The 15,874-nt window shown below is 43.8% G+C and overlaps 1 protein-coding gene across 3 annotated transcripts in view; it reads right to left on the bottom strand.

The window, feature by feature from the left end:
- ENOX1 (ecto-NOX disulfide-thiol exchanger 1) overlaps positions 1-15,874 on the bottom strand; it is a 509,484-nt gene that overhangs the window by 100,164 nt on the left and 393,446 nt on the right. For all 3 annotated transcript variants that reach the window (XM_037894600.2, XM_043533288.1, XM_043533299.1), the window contains one exon: positions 15,371-15,583. In XM_037894600.2, coding sequence (XP_037750528.1) covers positions 15,371-15,583 — 213 coding nt within the window. The remainder of the gene's footprint in view (positions 1-15,370; positions 15,584-15,874) is intronic.

Below are 15,874 nucleotides of genomic sequence, written 5' to 3'. Positions count from 1 at the left end.
CCCATTTTGCTCAAACCCCTCCAAGTCTCCATCTGCACCCTGGGCATACCATATGCACCCTGTGCCTTCCTCCTCTCCTTTGCTGCCTCCATTCTCACTCTCTCCCTTTTGCATCCTTTCTCCCTCTCCCTCTCCATCTCCAGCTTTCCTTCCTCTCCTCCTTTGCTCTCACATTTCTGCCCTGCTCTCACCACCCCAAAAATCTTTATAATAATAAAAAAACTACAACCTTTGGGCCCAATCCTGTGAACACTTACTACCAGACAGAGCTCTCTAATGTGAGTGTTCCCAGTGAGGGCAGTAATCATGTCAGCCAGTAATATTAGCAGGGTCTGGTCCTTCATTTATAAACAACAAACTGCATCAAGTTTTAAAAGTGCAGCAATCATGAAATGTGCCCAACTAACCAAAACATTCACTCTACCTCACTGGTGTAACCCCTCTCTTCCCTGCTCCAGTTCCTTATTATCTTCACTCACCACATCATGTCTGCACAGTATTTAGCTTCCACTTCAGCAAAGCATTTAACATCTTCTTAACTCCTTACCTATTCAGACAAGCACTTCAGCATGTTCACTGACTTGAGTGGGACTTGAGCCATTGCTTCAGTGCTTTGAGGCTTGATCCTGTTAGGTGCTGAGTGCCCTCAACTCCGATGGAAGTGAACACCTTACAAGACCAAGATGACAGGGACGGACTGCTGAACTGAAGCCTTAGACTGAAAACTCTTTAGAAGCTAACTCTTTTATTTGATTGTAAAGCACCAAGTGCATTTATAGGCCTATATAAAACAATACATAAAAATAATAGTGAGAAGTCTTATTAGTGAAATCTTGGCTCCACTGAAATCAATAGCAAAACTCCTTTTCGCTTCGATGAGGACTAAAATTACACAGTATTGGAGAAACAAAGGAATCCAAGACAGATGAAACACATTGAGGGAAGTGATTATCTCCTCTATTTGGCACTTGTGAGGCCATATCTGGAGTACTGTGTTCAGTTTTGGGTCCCCCACTACAAAAAGGGTGTGGACAAACTGGAGAGAGTCCAGTGGAGGGCAACAAAAATGATTAGGGGGCTGGGGCACATGACTTACGCGGAGAGACTGTGGGAACTGGGGTTATTTAGTCTGCGGAAGAGAAGAGTGAGGGGGGATTTGATAGCAGCCTTCAATCCTGAAGGGGGATTCCAAAGAGGATGGAGCTCGGCTGTTCTCAATGGTGGCAGATGACAGAACAAGGAGCAATGGTGTCAATTTGCAGTGGGGGAGGTTTAGACTGGATATTAGGAACAACTATTTCACTAGGAGGGTGGTAAAGCACTGGAATGGGTTACCTAGGGAGGTTCACCATCCTGCGAGGTTTTTAAGGCCCAGCTTGACAAAACCCTGGCTGGGGTGATTCAGTTGGTGTTGGTCCTGCTTTGAGCAGGGGGTTGAACTAGGCGACCTCCTGAGGTCTTTTCCAACCCTAATGTTCTATGACTCTATGATTCTATGACAAAGGAATGAGCCATCAGACAACATTAGGGGTGGAGACCATGGTTATACAGTAGATAGAAAAATGTGGCAAGGAACAAGAACAACATAGGACACACCTACATGAAGTATTTCATCCTACAATAGGTCCTCTGCCATTGCAACAGCATTTTGGACAAAACATTTTAAAAAAATATCTGTATGAAAGAATATAGAGACTCAGTTAAGGCTTACTAAAAAAGTTATCAGAAAAAAACCAAACAAACAAAATGCTGAATTAATATGCCAGCCCAAGGGGCTCAATGGATCATAAAGGTCTTTTACAAATATATCAAAGGAAAAAGAAGTACCAGAGGATAATTATATTAATGATTAATTTTTTTATTTGTATTCCATTAGCACCTAAGGACAAGAGGCCCCATTGTGCTAGGCACTATACAAACAGTTCATATGAGACCATCCCTGCCCTGAAGAGCTTAATGATGGCTTGAAAAATTGCTGAAATAGCTAACTCCAATTTTTCAAATTAGTCTTTGGCAAAAGGAATAAAGAAGACAGGGCAATTAAGGAAAACCTTTTTTAAAACAGCTACCAATAGAAAGCAATTAAGAGAATACTAGGAAAGTATGAATACTTAAAAAAAAGATCTGGATGATCTACATCCTGGATGCTAAGACACTTAACTAGCAAACCTATTGTACCTGTAGTGGAACTGACTGTATTTCTGAAAAGTCATGGAACATACTATCGAGTTAATGGATTGTGGGAGAAAGTAATTGCAGAGCTGATATTAAAAAAAAAAAAAACAGGTAAGAAGGTAAGTGATCCCAATAACCACCAACACATGAGTCTCACTTCTATCCTGGTAAAATAATGGAGCACATTTTAAAGGTAACCTGAAAAAGGGACAAAACAAAAACAGGGCCCATTCCCTTTTTATTATGCATGAAGAAGGCCTGGAAGGATTTTATTTAAGTTTGGTTCGGGTTTTTTTGCTAGGTCCTCTCTAGCTGGGAAGACTCTGATGACTTTAGAACTGAAGAAATCATACCACAAGGAAGTTGAGCAATTGAGAGGGGAAAGGAATTTCAGCCAGACTGTTTAGAATGACAAGTTTCAGAGTAACAGCCGTGTTAGTCTGTATTCGCAAAAAGAAAAGGAGTACTTGTGGCACCTTAGAGACTAACCAATTTATTTGAGCATGAGCTTTCGTGAGCTACAGCTCACTTCATCGGATGCATACTGTGGAAGCTGCAGAAGACATTATATACACACAGAGACCATGAAACAGTCTCTAAGGTGCCACAAGTACTCCTTTACTGTTTAGAATGTGTCTTTGTTAACACCGATATTTCCTTGAGAAAGGACATTCAATTCCCCTTCATTAAAATGTGAGAGCACTAACAATATAAATCCTTTGAGATATACAGAAGGTCCCTGGGAATGGCCAGGGAAGATCAAAGCTGACATTCATGATATTTCTATGGTAAAAAACTACATGACCTCCGCCCCCACCAACCCCCCTCCCCTTCAGTCTTTCATTATACATCATAAAGAAACAAATGAGCAAATAGGAAGCTATTGGGAAGTTGAACAGTATCTCAAAAGAAGTGGTGGTACCCCCACAGATTGGACAACAGAGTAGAAAATACATTGTAAGAAATAATCTTGCATTGGCAACAAGATGGAGAGAAAAGGAGTGAACTACAGCTCACTTCATCGGATGCATATTTTCCACTGAATGCATCCGATGAAGTGAGCTGTAGCTCACGGAAGCTTATGCTCAAATAAATTTGCTAGTCTCTAAGGTGCCACAAGTCCTCCTTTTCTTTTTGAGGATACAGACTAACATGACCGCTACTCTGAAACCTGTGAAGATGGAGATAGTGACTCGAAGATTAATAGGTCGTTTCTGCCTCTAGATTATATGGACCATTTCTCCAGATATGATCAAAATGCACAGAACAAAATCAGCGGATGTGATGTAAATGGAGGTTAGTTACTGTAACTGGAAGTTCTTTGAGATGTGTGGGCCCTATCTGTATTCCACACATGGCTATGCATGTGCACCATGTGCCAAGTCCAGAGATTTTAACAAGTGGTGTCCGCTGGTCCATGCATGCACAGTAGATCTCCTCGGGCTCCTGAGTGAGGCTATAAGAGGCAATGCAAGTTGATGGCCCCTCAGTTCCACTTCTTACCATGAATCCAACCAGATTGGAAGCAGAGAGGAAAGAGGGCGGGTAATACAGATAGGGATCACACATCCTGAAGAACTTCCAGTTACAGTAAGTAACCTTCATTTCTTCCTTGAGTGCTGGTCTGTTTGTGTATTCCACATGTGGGTGATTGGCAAGTAGTGCTCAGACTGGAGGTGCCTACGGTAAGCCAGCAACACAGATGCATGCAGCACTGCCAATCCCACCACTGCATCCACAACTGAAGCCTGAACTAACATGAAATGCATAGCGAATATGTGTATGGAGCTCCAGGTGGCAGCTCTGCAAATATCCAGTATTGAGACTTTCTGCAGAGATGCTACCGTGCCAGCCTGTGCTCTCATGGAGTAGGCTGTTATGCCATCGGGAGGCAGGATGTGAGCTAGCTTGTAGCACTTGATAATGCAGCCAGAAACCCACTTAGAAATCCTTTGTGGGGATATAGCTTGACCATGGGATCTCTCTGCTATCGTGATGAAGAGTTCTGGAGACTCTGATGGGTTTGGTTCTTTGCAGTTAAAAGGCCAGTGCACACCTGGTGTCAAGGGAGTGAAATCTCTTCTCTTTAGGAGAAGCGTAGGGGTTTGGAAAAAAGACAGGTAAATGAATATACTGGTTAAGGTGAATTTTGGAGGCAACCTTGGGGAGATATTTAGGGTGAAGGTGGAGGGATACCTTGTCCTTTTGAAATACTGTACATGGAGGGTCTACCCTGAGGGGTCCCAGTTTACTGACCCTCCTGGCTGATGTGATGGCCACTAGAAATGTCACCTTCATGGATAGGTGGAACATCGAACATATCGCTAAGTGTTCAAATAGAGGTCTAGTAAGTTTTGACAGCAGGAGGTTAAGAGCCCATAGTGGTGTTGGTTTAATCACTAGTGGGAAGGCCTTGATGAGGCCCTTCATGAATCGTGTTATAGTTGGGTTGGTAAAGAAAGAGCACCCATCTACAGGAGGGAGGAAGGCTCTAAGGGCTGCAAGGTGGATTCATAATGTGTTGACTGAAACACCATATTTCTTTACAGACAGGAGCTAATCTAAAATGATCCGGATGCTTGGAGAGACTGTGTGAGACTGATTATGCTGTATCCAGGCAGAGAAGCTTTTCCATTTAGCCAGCTAGTTGGCCCTAGCCAAGTCTTTTCTACTCTAGTGGCTAGTCTACACTAGAAGTGCTACATTGGTGCAGGTGCACCAATGTAGCTGTGCCACAGTAGCCTGTCTGGTGAAGATGCTCTATGCTGACAGGAGTGAGAATGACACTGGCTTTGTTGTGATGTTTCTTTCCCAGGACCTGTGGAAGCAGGAAGATGGGAAGAAAGGCATATCTGGAATCGTTTGCCCACAATAATAGGAGAGCACCACCTTACCACCTTGAGAGTCGCAGCCAATGGCTCCCCTGGAACAATCTAGGAGGAGTTTTTTGTTTGTTTGTGATAAAAAGAGGTCCTATAAATTTCTGCTTCACTGTGTGAATATGTCTGTCAGAACAGAGTCATGGATTTCCTACTCATGGGTTGCCAAGAAGTGCCTGCTGAGATTATCTGCTAAGGAGTGGTGAATAGCCAAGAGGTATGCCACCTGGATGGCCATACTGAGTCTGATACACCAGTTCCAAAGCCTGACTGCCTCCAGACAAAGTGGGAGAGACCTCACTCCTCCCTGTTAGCTTACGTAGACCACAGTGGTGATACTGTCTGACATAACTTGGATGTGGAGGGAGCGAATAAGTGGGAAGAAGGCCTTGCATGCAAGGAGGATTGCTCACAGCTCCAGGATGTTGCTATGTAGTCTGGCCTCCTGGGGGGTGCATGTGCCCTGTTCAGTGTGACAGTTCAAGTGGGTACCCCGCCCCAGAAGGGAAGCATCTATTATGATGGTCACACTGGGAGTGGGAGTAGGGAAGGGGACTCCTACTTGTACATTGTCTGCGTTCTATTGCCCCTCAGTGTAATAGGGATTCTGCTTCCTGTTGAAGACTCACCGTGTAAGGGTGGTCCCCAAAGGGAGACCTAGAAGGGGGTTTGTGAGGAGGGAAGGAGAGGAACTCTATGAGGATACCTGATGGATAATCTCCAATCCCCAATTGTCCATCATGATTAACTCCCAGTTGAGAAAGAAGAGTGTAAGATAGCCCCCAAAGGTGACCAAAGAAGGGGAAAGTGGCATCAGAGATGGTAAGTGGGTCTTGACTAAGATGTCAAAAGTGGCTTCTAGCCATGGGCTGGGAATGGGTCACGCTCATGGTGATAGAAGGGGCTGAAAAGCGGGGCCTCTGTGTCTTCTGTCACTTTTGGGGAGGCTCAGCAAGACACTGGTAATACAAAGCATGAGGAGGAAGAGGAAGAGGAGGAGAAAGCCTTGGTTTATAGGTCTGCCTTTGGTGTTTCCTCTTCGGGGTGGGTGTGTAGCTCCCCTGGGAGCAGAGAGTAGTCCTCAAGCCCTTTAATGAATGAAGAGAGTTATCAGTTTTCTCAAAGAGGTTCGACTTGTGAAAGGGAAAGTCTTGGACAGTATGCTGCACTTCCCTGGGGAAGCCTGAGGATTGCAACCAAGAATTCTTCCTTCTAACAATACCAGTGGCCAAGCTTCTGGATGGTGAATCCCCTGCATCAACTGCAGCCTGAAGGGCCATTTTCACCACCAACTTGCCCTCTTCTAGAAGTGAGAGGAACTGTAGTCTGTTGTCAGGGGAATGTTTGACCTGAAAGGCCGCCAGCCTAGAAGTAGTTGTTGAAGTCAGACATGGCTAGCAGAGCCTGGTGATTGGTGATGCGGAATTGTAATCCCACAGAGAAGACCTTTCTCCCCAGGAGGTCCAGTCTCTTGGAACTCTCATCTGATGGGCTAGTCCTTAGGTATCGTGACCTATTTCATACCACCACAGAGTTTGGAGCAAGGTGGGAGAACAGAAATTTGGCTCCCTTTGCTGGGATGAAATAGCCGCTCTTGGCTCTCCTACGTATGGGGGCACAGAATGCTGGGATGTGCCAGACCAATCTCACTGGTTCCAATGAAATCTTGTTAACTGGGAGGGCCACCTTACTATATGCTATTGCAGAATCAACCTTACACTGGGGTGATTTTCCTAGGCCCATATACACAGGTTTTGTGGGCACAGCACACTACTGAGGTGATGTAAAATGGCCACATCAAGCCTGAGGACCTAGCCCCATGGACACTGTATTTATTTGTCTAGGACAAAATATGAATTTACATACATGTTAATTCCATGGTTACTTTTAATTCTCTGAAAGAGAATTAAAAATAAAGTTCTTTTTTATCCACCACTATGAAGCCTCATATTTAAAAAAAGAAATGTGCTCCCAAATGCCATACACATTTTCAGTCACTGATCAAGAGCACTAGAGAAGGCTGGGAACTGGAATAAAAATGGCAAACATTTTCCTTTTGATATATTGTCACAATTCCTTTTTCAGTACAAATTTCTTACCAGCTCTAATGAAGACTTTTTCAGTGAGTTATAAATAATATCATATTCCTAAACCTTTGGCTATTATTATTAACTATAGTCTAATTATATTGTTGTTGCTAATTAGAACCAACCTTATGCTAGGCACCTTACAGACAAGTATAAAGAGTAGGAGTAGAATTTTCAAAAGTGTCTATGGGTATGTATACACTGCAATGCAACCCGTGCTTTAGCCCGGGCTCAAGGCTAATGCCCCCTTGCATCTACATTGCAATTGTGCTAACCCAGAGCTCGGATCCAGGGTCCCAGGACTCTGCAGGGCTGGAGGGTCCAAGCTCAAGTCAAACAGGGAGCCACTCTCCGAGCCCTATTGTTTTGCAGTGTAGCCGCAGCCCCACTTGACTTAGGTCCCAAGAATCATCCAGATGTATCCCACAATTCCATGGAACAACTTCCTTAATCCTCTCTATCCCAACAATCTGCAGTCCACTCTATTGAAAATGGAAGCCGCCCCTCCCCTGACTTGGCAAATGGTAGCAGCTCAGGTCAGTGTTAACCCATTCTGTTCTGATCACCAATCGGCAAGCACACTATCAGAGAGCCTCATGGGTTTGCAATGGAGAGTGAACCAATCAAGCCTTCTGCAAAGCAAGCTGCTTCCTGGTAACATGCATGGTGGGCAGTAAAGTTTTCCCATGGTGCACCACTTTCCTAAGACTAGAGCAGCCACATTTTGGGTATGTGGGGGCACCAGGAACTCTGGGATATGATTACTTTGACTTGGGTCTGCACCCTGCAGTGTGGATGCCAGGGCCGTAGGTTCAGAAAATTCTTAACCTAGAGTTAAAATACAATGTAGACACTCAAACTCAGGGTTCCCTAATACAGGTCAGCTGATTTGAGTCCCATTAACCAGACCTTACGTTGCAGTGTAGACATACCCTAATCAACTCAGCAGTCTAAGGCCATTTTCAAAAACAATTTGTTGCAAGTCAACGAGACTTTTGCTCAAGGCCAGATTTATAATAGTATTCAGGCACCTAAAGATGCAGATAGGCATCTAGTGGGATTTGCACAAGTGCCTAAGCCTTTTGGGCATCTAACTCCGACTGAAAATCATAGGAACTAGGCACTAACTTCCTTAGGCACTTTTGCATATCTATTAAGTGCTATCTGCATCTTTAAATGCCTAAATTCCTTTATATATCTGGCCCCTAAGTCAATTTTGAAAATGGGACTGAGGCCATTATGTCACATATGCAGTTCTGAAAATTGTACTGAGGTACCCTACTCTAAATTGCTTATAATCTAAAAAGACAATATGTAGATGCAGCCTATGGTGTGGGCAGCAAAGTCACCTAGCTTATTGGAGCCACAATTTTTGAATACATAAAAAAACCCCGTCCATTTTCTATGACCTATACTGCTAACGTTGCTTTAGAATGAGTATGAGGGAGTATAGGCCTCTTGGGGAACGTGTGCTTTGGGGAAGGGATGAATGGTGAGAGTGTGGAAGGTCAAGGAAGGAGTGCCACATATATACAACCTCGTGGTAGGTGGACACAAGAGGTTGTGAACTCCATATAGGTAGCATGCTTCCTGAGAAGAAATCCCCATGAAGAACACATATTGCTAACACCTATTACAACAATCTGTAACCCACTAAACCCATTTTTGTCCTGTGACTACAGAGGTGTTAACAGGCCACTCCATCTTGAATGGTCCCTTACATTAGGTGCTAAATACTTATGCTAAACTATCTGTTCAACCTTGTATTTAGCTGTGACACTATTATTACCTTTCCCAGACCTGAATAAGAGCTCTGTGTATCTTGAAAGCTTGTCTCTCACCAACAGAAGTCGGTCCAATAAAAGATATTACCTCACCCACCTTGTCTCTCTAATAAAGAGACTAAGATCATCTGTAGAACTTTAACATGACCAGTAAATTGGTGGTGTGACAGCTATAATACACTCTGTTTTGCTGATTACCCTGCCATAAACATCTGGTCAGGCAATTAATGTATGTATTGAACACTTGACTCAAACATTTAGGTGTAATCCTCTTGCTAATCTTTCAAATACCTGCAGTCAGAAACTTGTGTCAGGGATTTCATTACCTGTAGTTCTTTGGTGGCTGGGCCATAAGCTAAAATGTTCTGATTGCACTTGTCCTTGTCAATAAGAAAGTATTTTATATTGAGACCGACATGCATTCTGTATATGTTTGAGACAAATGCACTTAAACACCATTTCCTTAACACAATTCTCCACTTCTTGCGCTACTCATTTTTCCTTACTATTTTGGTACTTTTAAATCACCTCCCAGGTTCTTCCTTTACACTTCTCTTTCAGGAAGATTTTTCAGCATATCCTTCTTACAAGTACTGTAATGCTGATATCAATTGTCCATAACTCTATAGTATTACACTAGTGTAAGCTGTTGTATTTTAGAATCTCACTGGCTTCACATAATTTACTAGATAGCACATCTATTCTGGATAGCTATGCTACTTGATGGTATCAAGTTTAATTTTAGATTTTTGTTTACAAAGAGTGTTATGCTGATATGTATGCACACATACATAATTTTATGTGCATGGGAATGATGTAAATGAGACAGAGAATATTCCTTAAATCAACTGTGAGATATGCAAGTTCCTTGAAAGGAGAAGCCTGTTTCACAGTTCCTTGTTTAGCATTCTCTGGCTTACTATATATATGTGAAAAGTGAAACATTGTCCATCTGTTCATAAAGAGTTTGCAGAGAATTTTAAGAAGACATGTTAATGAAATTAATGGGGCATATTTACAACATTGATAAAACAACAACTTGGAACATCTGAAAAGCTCATAAATTTGGTATTTATAAACACACATGGATTGTGACACCTTTACCCAAGTATATCTTTTCAGAGTCCTTGCCCCCAAATGACAGACCAGCTGGGGGCTACCTTCCTTCCAGGTACTGCTGAGAGTTTGTCAGGGTTGTGTAAGCCTCATGCATTGAAAAATTTACCCACACCAAGGCCAATTTTGCTTTTAAGGAAACATCACAATTCTGTACATGGCAGGAACTAACTGGACAATAATACAAGTCTCACCCAGGGCCTGGTTTACACTACAAAGTTAGGTCAACATAAGCCACCTTGCGTCAACCATGTGTCTACACTTAAATTTGTCTCCCACTGATGTAAATGCCCATTACATCAACATAGCAATGTCACCTCCCCAAGTGGCGTTGAGCCATGGTTGATGTAGAGGTTGATGCAGCACAGGTGTAGACACTGCATTACCTATGTTGACCCTAACAGTCCTTCAGCAGATGTCACAGTGCCCAACACTGACCACTCTAGTCACAATTGTGAACTCCACTGCCCAGCGGCCCCTTGAATTTTTGAAATGCCTTTTCCTGATTGTCCAGCATGGCGAGTGGAGTACACCTACTTCTCTCCATTATTGTGTGCAACTGCCAAGCTGACCATGCCAGCTATATGCTCCAGATGTGCTCTAGCTTGGAGTAGACAGGAGTTATTGGCTCTCCTGGGCTTGTGGGGAGAAGAGGCTGTGCAGGCACAGCTATGGACCAGCCATAGAAACGTTGACATCTATGAGCAGATTTCACAGGGGATGCAGGAGAAGGGGTACGACAGGGACCAGCAGCAGTGCCACGTGAAACAGCATACCACAAGGCCAGGGAGGCCAACAGTCGATCCAGTGCCAAGCCTCAGACCTGTTGCTTTTACAAAGAGCTGCTTGCCATATTCGGTGGAGACCCCACCACCACTCTGCAGACCACCCCGGATACCTCTGAGGAGCCCAAGCCAAGACCCCTGGCTTGAACAGTGAGGATGAGAAGGAGGTGGAGGAGGATGAGAGACATGTGACTGGGTGCCCAGCTATGCCACAAGCCAGGACTTGTTTGGGACTCCACCACAGTCCAGTCAGTTCTGGCACTAGAGCCCAATGAAGGGGAAGGATCATCAGATAAGCGTGTAAATGTATTTCTCACTACAATGATGACACCCCTAACTTAACAGGATGCAGCTAACGACATTTATTGATTTATTTGTACTAGAAGTGGTAAGATACAATGAAGAGAGGTAGAGTTGCTATCTGCTTTTCATTGCTCCTGAGAAATCTGGATGAAACTTTCATGGAGGCACTCTGCAATCTTCTCCCAAAGCTTTCTAGGGACAGAGGTCTTATTTCTTCCTCCATGGTAGGGCACTTTCCCATGCCAGTCAGTGATCACTTCGGCAGGCACCATTGCAGTACACAGGATAGCAGCATATAGGCCCAGGTGGCTTTGGGATGCCAGCAGCAGCTGTGCTCTCTCTTTGTTACCCTCAGGAGCCATACTCACTGTGGCTGGTGCTGTGAGTGGTGCCCTGCACCAGTAATCCCAAGCAAAAGAGTCACTGAGAATGTGTTGTTGAAAACATTAGGGGAGGAAGGGAAGGGGAGTTCTGAATCTTTTGCTTTCTGTTGTGACTATACCGACAATGGTACCTCTGTGTGTTTTATCTGCAGTTGCTGCCATTGCGACCTTGAGGGGTTCACCCTCCACACCTCTAGAACGCCTGAGCTGGACAGGGAGGAGAAAGAAGAGGACTCGGGATGACATGTTCAATGAAATCCTGCAAGCCAGCGCAGCATCAGACCCTGAACCCAGGGCCTGGAAGGTGAACATTGCAAACAGCCTAGAGAAGGAAAGAGTGAAGAGGAGAAAGGCCCAGGAGTCCTAGCAGGAAAAGGAGAGAGAGATGCACCAGGACGTAATGAGGCTTCTCAGGCAGCAAACACAGATGCTGCAGACTCTTGTGGACCTACAGATTCAACAATCCTGGGCTCCACCCTCTGCAGTCCATGGAGAACTCGATTGCAGTACTTCCCTACACCTCCCCCCAGACATTCCTCGTGTCATCAGGGGCTGCTGCACTACCACTACTGCTCCACCTGCGGGGATATTAAAGACCACCAAAGCTTCACATACACTGACCTGTGAAAGCCACAGTTGGTGTACGTAGCTAAAATGTACATGAATGTTCTTTCCCCTTGTAAAGTTCTGTTCTATTAATTTATTAAGTTTTCAGTGTATTTACTTTAAAATTGTATGGATTTTTCTTTTCACTGATTTTGTTACAAATAAAATTCTATTGTTTGGAATGTAATTCATCTTTATTAGTTCATAACATATGCTGTAGAATGCCTAGCGGTTCTGAGAGCACCCACTTACTGGTCACTGTACTGTGTGACACAACTCATAGGATCCATAACAAACAAAATGAATAGGTGCATTGACGGTGTTACATTCATAGATGTACACCAAGCACCACACAGTTCCTAACTGGCCAAAAATAGCAGAGCCAGGTAGAGCACAGTACACCACAATGCATTACTATGGCTCACTGTTAAACTGCTCCTTCAAAGTCTCCCTGAGCCATATAGCTCTGCGTTAAGCTCTTTTAATAGCACTTGTATCTGGCTGTTCCAACTCAGCAGACAGCTGCTCCACCTCTGCACTCGACCCCAGTGGAAATTTTCTCTCTTTGGTTCGCAGATATTATGCAGGACACAGCAGACAGCTATAACAGTGGGATATTTTTCTCACTGAGATCCAACCTCGTGAGTAAACAACGTCAATGTCCCTTCAATCTACCAAAAGCACATTCAACTGTCATTCTGCACCTGCTGAGCTGCTAGTTGAATCTCTACTTGGTGCTGCCGAGGTGGCCAGTATATAGCTTCAGGGGAACTGGGGGTAGGCTGGGTCCCCCAGGATCACTATTGGCATTTCAACATCACCAGTGGTAATCCACCAGTCAGCAAAGAAAGTCCCTCCTTGTAGCTTTCTGAACAGCACTGTGTCATGCACCTTCCCTGACCAGCCCACAGTGATGCTTCCCCAGTGATCCACCAATGTTTGCATAACCATACCAAATTAGCCCTTTCTGTTGATGTCACGCCGTGGCATGGTGGTCTACCAAAATAGGGATAGGCAAGGCATCTATTGCTCCAATGCAGTTCAGGAATCATGCTGCTGCAAATCCAGCCACTATGTCCTGCACATTGCTGAGAGTCATATTCCTGCATAACAAGAGGCGATTAATGGCCCTGCACACTTGATGACAGCTGCCACAGTGAATTTTCCTAAATGATTCCCCGCTGACTGGCAGCAATCTGGCTTTGCAAGTTTCCACAGTGCAATCATGACTCACGTCTCCACTGTCAGTGAAGCTCTCATTTTGTTGTCCCTGAGCTGGAGGGCTGGGCCGAGCTCAGCACACAGATCCAGGAATGTGGCCTTGTGCATCTGAAAGTTCTGCAGCCACTGCTCATCATCTCAAGCCTGCATTACGACGCGATCCCACCAGTCAGTGCTCATTTCTCGGGACCATCAGTGACCCTTCCCCATCTGCAGCTGCTCCACCACCACCAACCTTCAGTTGGTTCTTGTTATGTCCCTCAGCAATCTGTCCTCCAACTACCAGAGGATCGTGTGTTGTGTGCTTGCAACGCTCACAACAATAGTGCAGAGCTGTGCAGGCTCCATGCTTCTGTCAGAGATGGTGGACAGCAAGGAGGGCTGCCTGGGTTTGGGGGATTTGGAAAAGAGGCAAAGAAATTATGGGATATAGATGATATTTTGGGATGGAGAGAGTTGCACACTGGAAAGTTGACTCTTTGCTCTCACGACCCGTTTCTGCGCCACCATGCATAGCCAAAACTTCCCCTTGCACACTGGGATACCTAGCTATGGTGCACTGCACTGTGCATTGATATAAGCGCTGCTGGTGAGTACATGCACTGCCAACACAAGGAGCCAAATATGTATGCACACAAGTGATATACTAATTGCGGGGGCTTTATGCCGACATAATTTGCATCGACCAAAGTTTGTAGTGTAGACATAGCCTGCAACTACAAGGCTCTCAATTTTCCAGTGACAGATGCTCCACAATAGTTGGTGATGAACAGGATTATTTAGATGGAATTAACTAAGGTGCAGACTGCTGACAATAGGTGATTTTTAACCCTGCTGAAGAAGACATTTTTAAATACTAGAACCAGCTGTTGTACATGTAAGTTTTGGAAACCTGGTGTGACCAGAACAACATGGCCGTGGCGGTGCCCACTTTCCTTTTCCTCACATATTATTTCTCAGTCACTGAGATGTAACATGACCTGCCTATCCAAACTACCACGGGTATTAACTGATCTTGGAAACTCACCCACCGCACACATGTCCTCAGATAATAACTCCATCTTTTAGCATGATCCCACAGTGTTTATGATACATATAGTTAATGTATATGTAAATACCAAAGACATAATTAAGACACAAAAGTGCAACAAGCATATTGGTCTCAGACTGAAAAATTTTCTTAATTTTTTTTGTCTTGTATGCTTAAGCAGGATGCATCTTTGTGACTATAATTAGATCCATTATTTGAGGAACTTTGGGTAATTGGAATCTAGCCTTTTTCCATGTGGATTGGGTACAGATGGAATGAATCAAAAACAAAGATTATGGAGACGCATTATACATATTAAAATCCTGCATAAATGAAGTACAATTGTTTTAAAGGGCCCTAGGCAATTATCCTGATTGTTGTTTTATGAGGGAACCCCATTAAAGTGAGTTGATTGATTATATTTCTGTACAGGGAAAAATCACCAGCACTAAATATTGTAGACACTTTACCTGCCAAATAAACGCTGGCAGAATATCAACGGAGCGGTGCAGAGAGTTCTTTTACTGTGGGGGTGGCCTTGGCACACTATTTATAAACCCCCTGAAAGGTGTTCATTTCTATAACTTATTTTTACCTAACCTCAATCCAAAAGTATACTCTGATTGTTCTCTATTCTGTAGGTATCAAAGATAACTAGAATTCCTTATCTCTATAACTCACAGATAAGAGATCATTGCACTCCAGGTAAAGCATGATCTTTCTCTGTTCCAAATTAGGGATACTTTTGTCTGGTCAGGTTCCTGAAACATTATGGATCCTACAGTATGTCTCAGTCTGTTAATGGAAAAACTACTGAAACTTTGCTCACCTTGAGAAATAAGCTCTTAGGAATGGTCCTTGTTCCTCCAAATTGCTATAGCGTATGAAATAGGATATGAAGTAGAATGTGACTTTATCATAACTACTTACCCCCGAACACACAAAACACACCACCACTACCACAATCACAACAACAACACTGGACAAAAAGAGTTACTTACATTGAGTGAGGATCCCTGTTAAGGCATTTTTAAAACTCTCCTTGGCTTGTTCCATTTCTTGCTCATGAGTGGCTTTCTCATTCATAAGTCGGCGAACATGACTATTTGCTGACTGCACCATTGAATAGAATTGATTTGCAGAGCGACGATTCACCTCACCTCGCTCAATCCAGGTAAGCAGCACTGTGATGGCCTCTGAAAATTTGTTGTCATCTAGAACAGTCAAACCACAGGTTTTAAACTACAGATATAAATATCCCAGGAAGGATACAATTTCTGTGCTACGCCACATTAAAATACTCATCAGGTGTGCTTACACTGTATCACATTGGGTTATACTTTTTGGTCTATCGTTCCACCAGATCTGGGGAGCTGATGCTATCATATGAAGCTCCATAAATTGTCATCCAAATCCTGTCTTCTAGTGATTATAATAGTTCTCTTCCTTGAAAAAAAAAGTGGCCTAATTTTCACATGCACTAAAGAAATGGGAAGGGTGTGTGT

This window comes from Chelonia mydas, chromosome 1, assembly GCF_015237465.2.
Source record: "Chelonia mydas isolate rCheMyd1 chromosome 1, rCheMyd1.pri.v2, whole genome shotgun sequence".
In the NCBI taxonomy this organism is placed as follows: Eukaryota; Metazoa; Chordata; order Testudines; family Cheloniidae; genus Chelonia; species Chelonia mydas.
The sequence above is the reverse complement of the archived record's forward strand: the minus strand, read 5'-3'. Positions and strand labels throughout refer to the sequence as shown.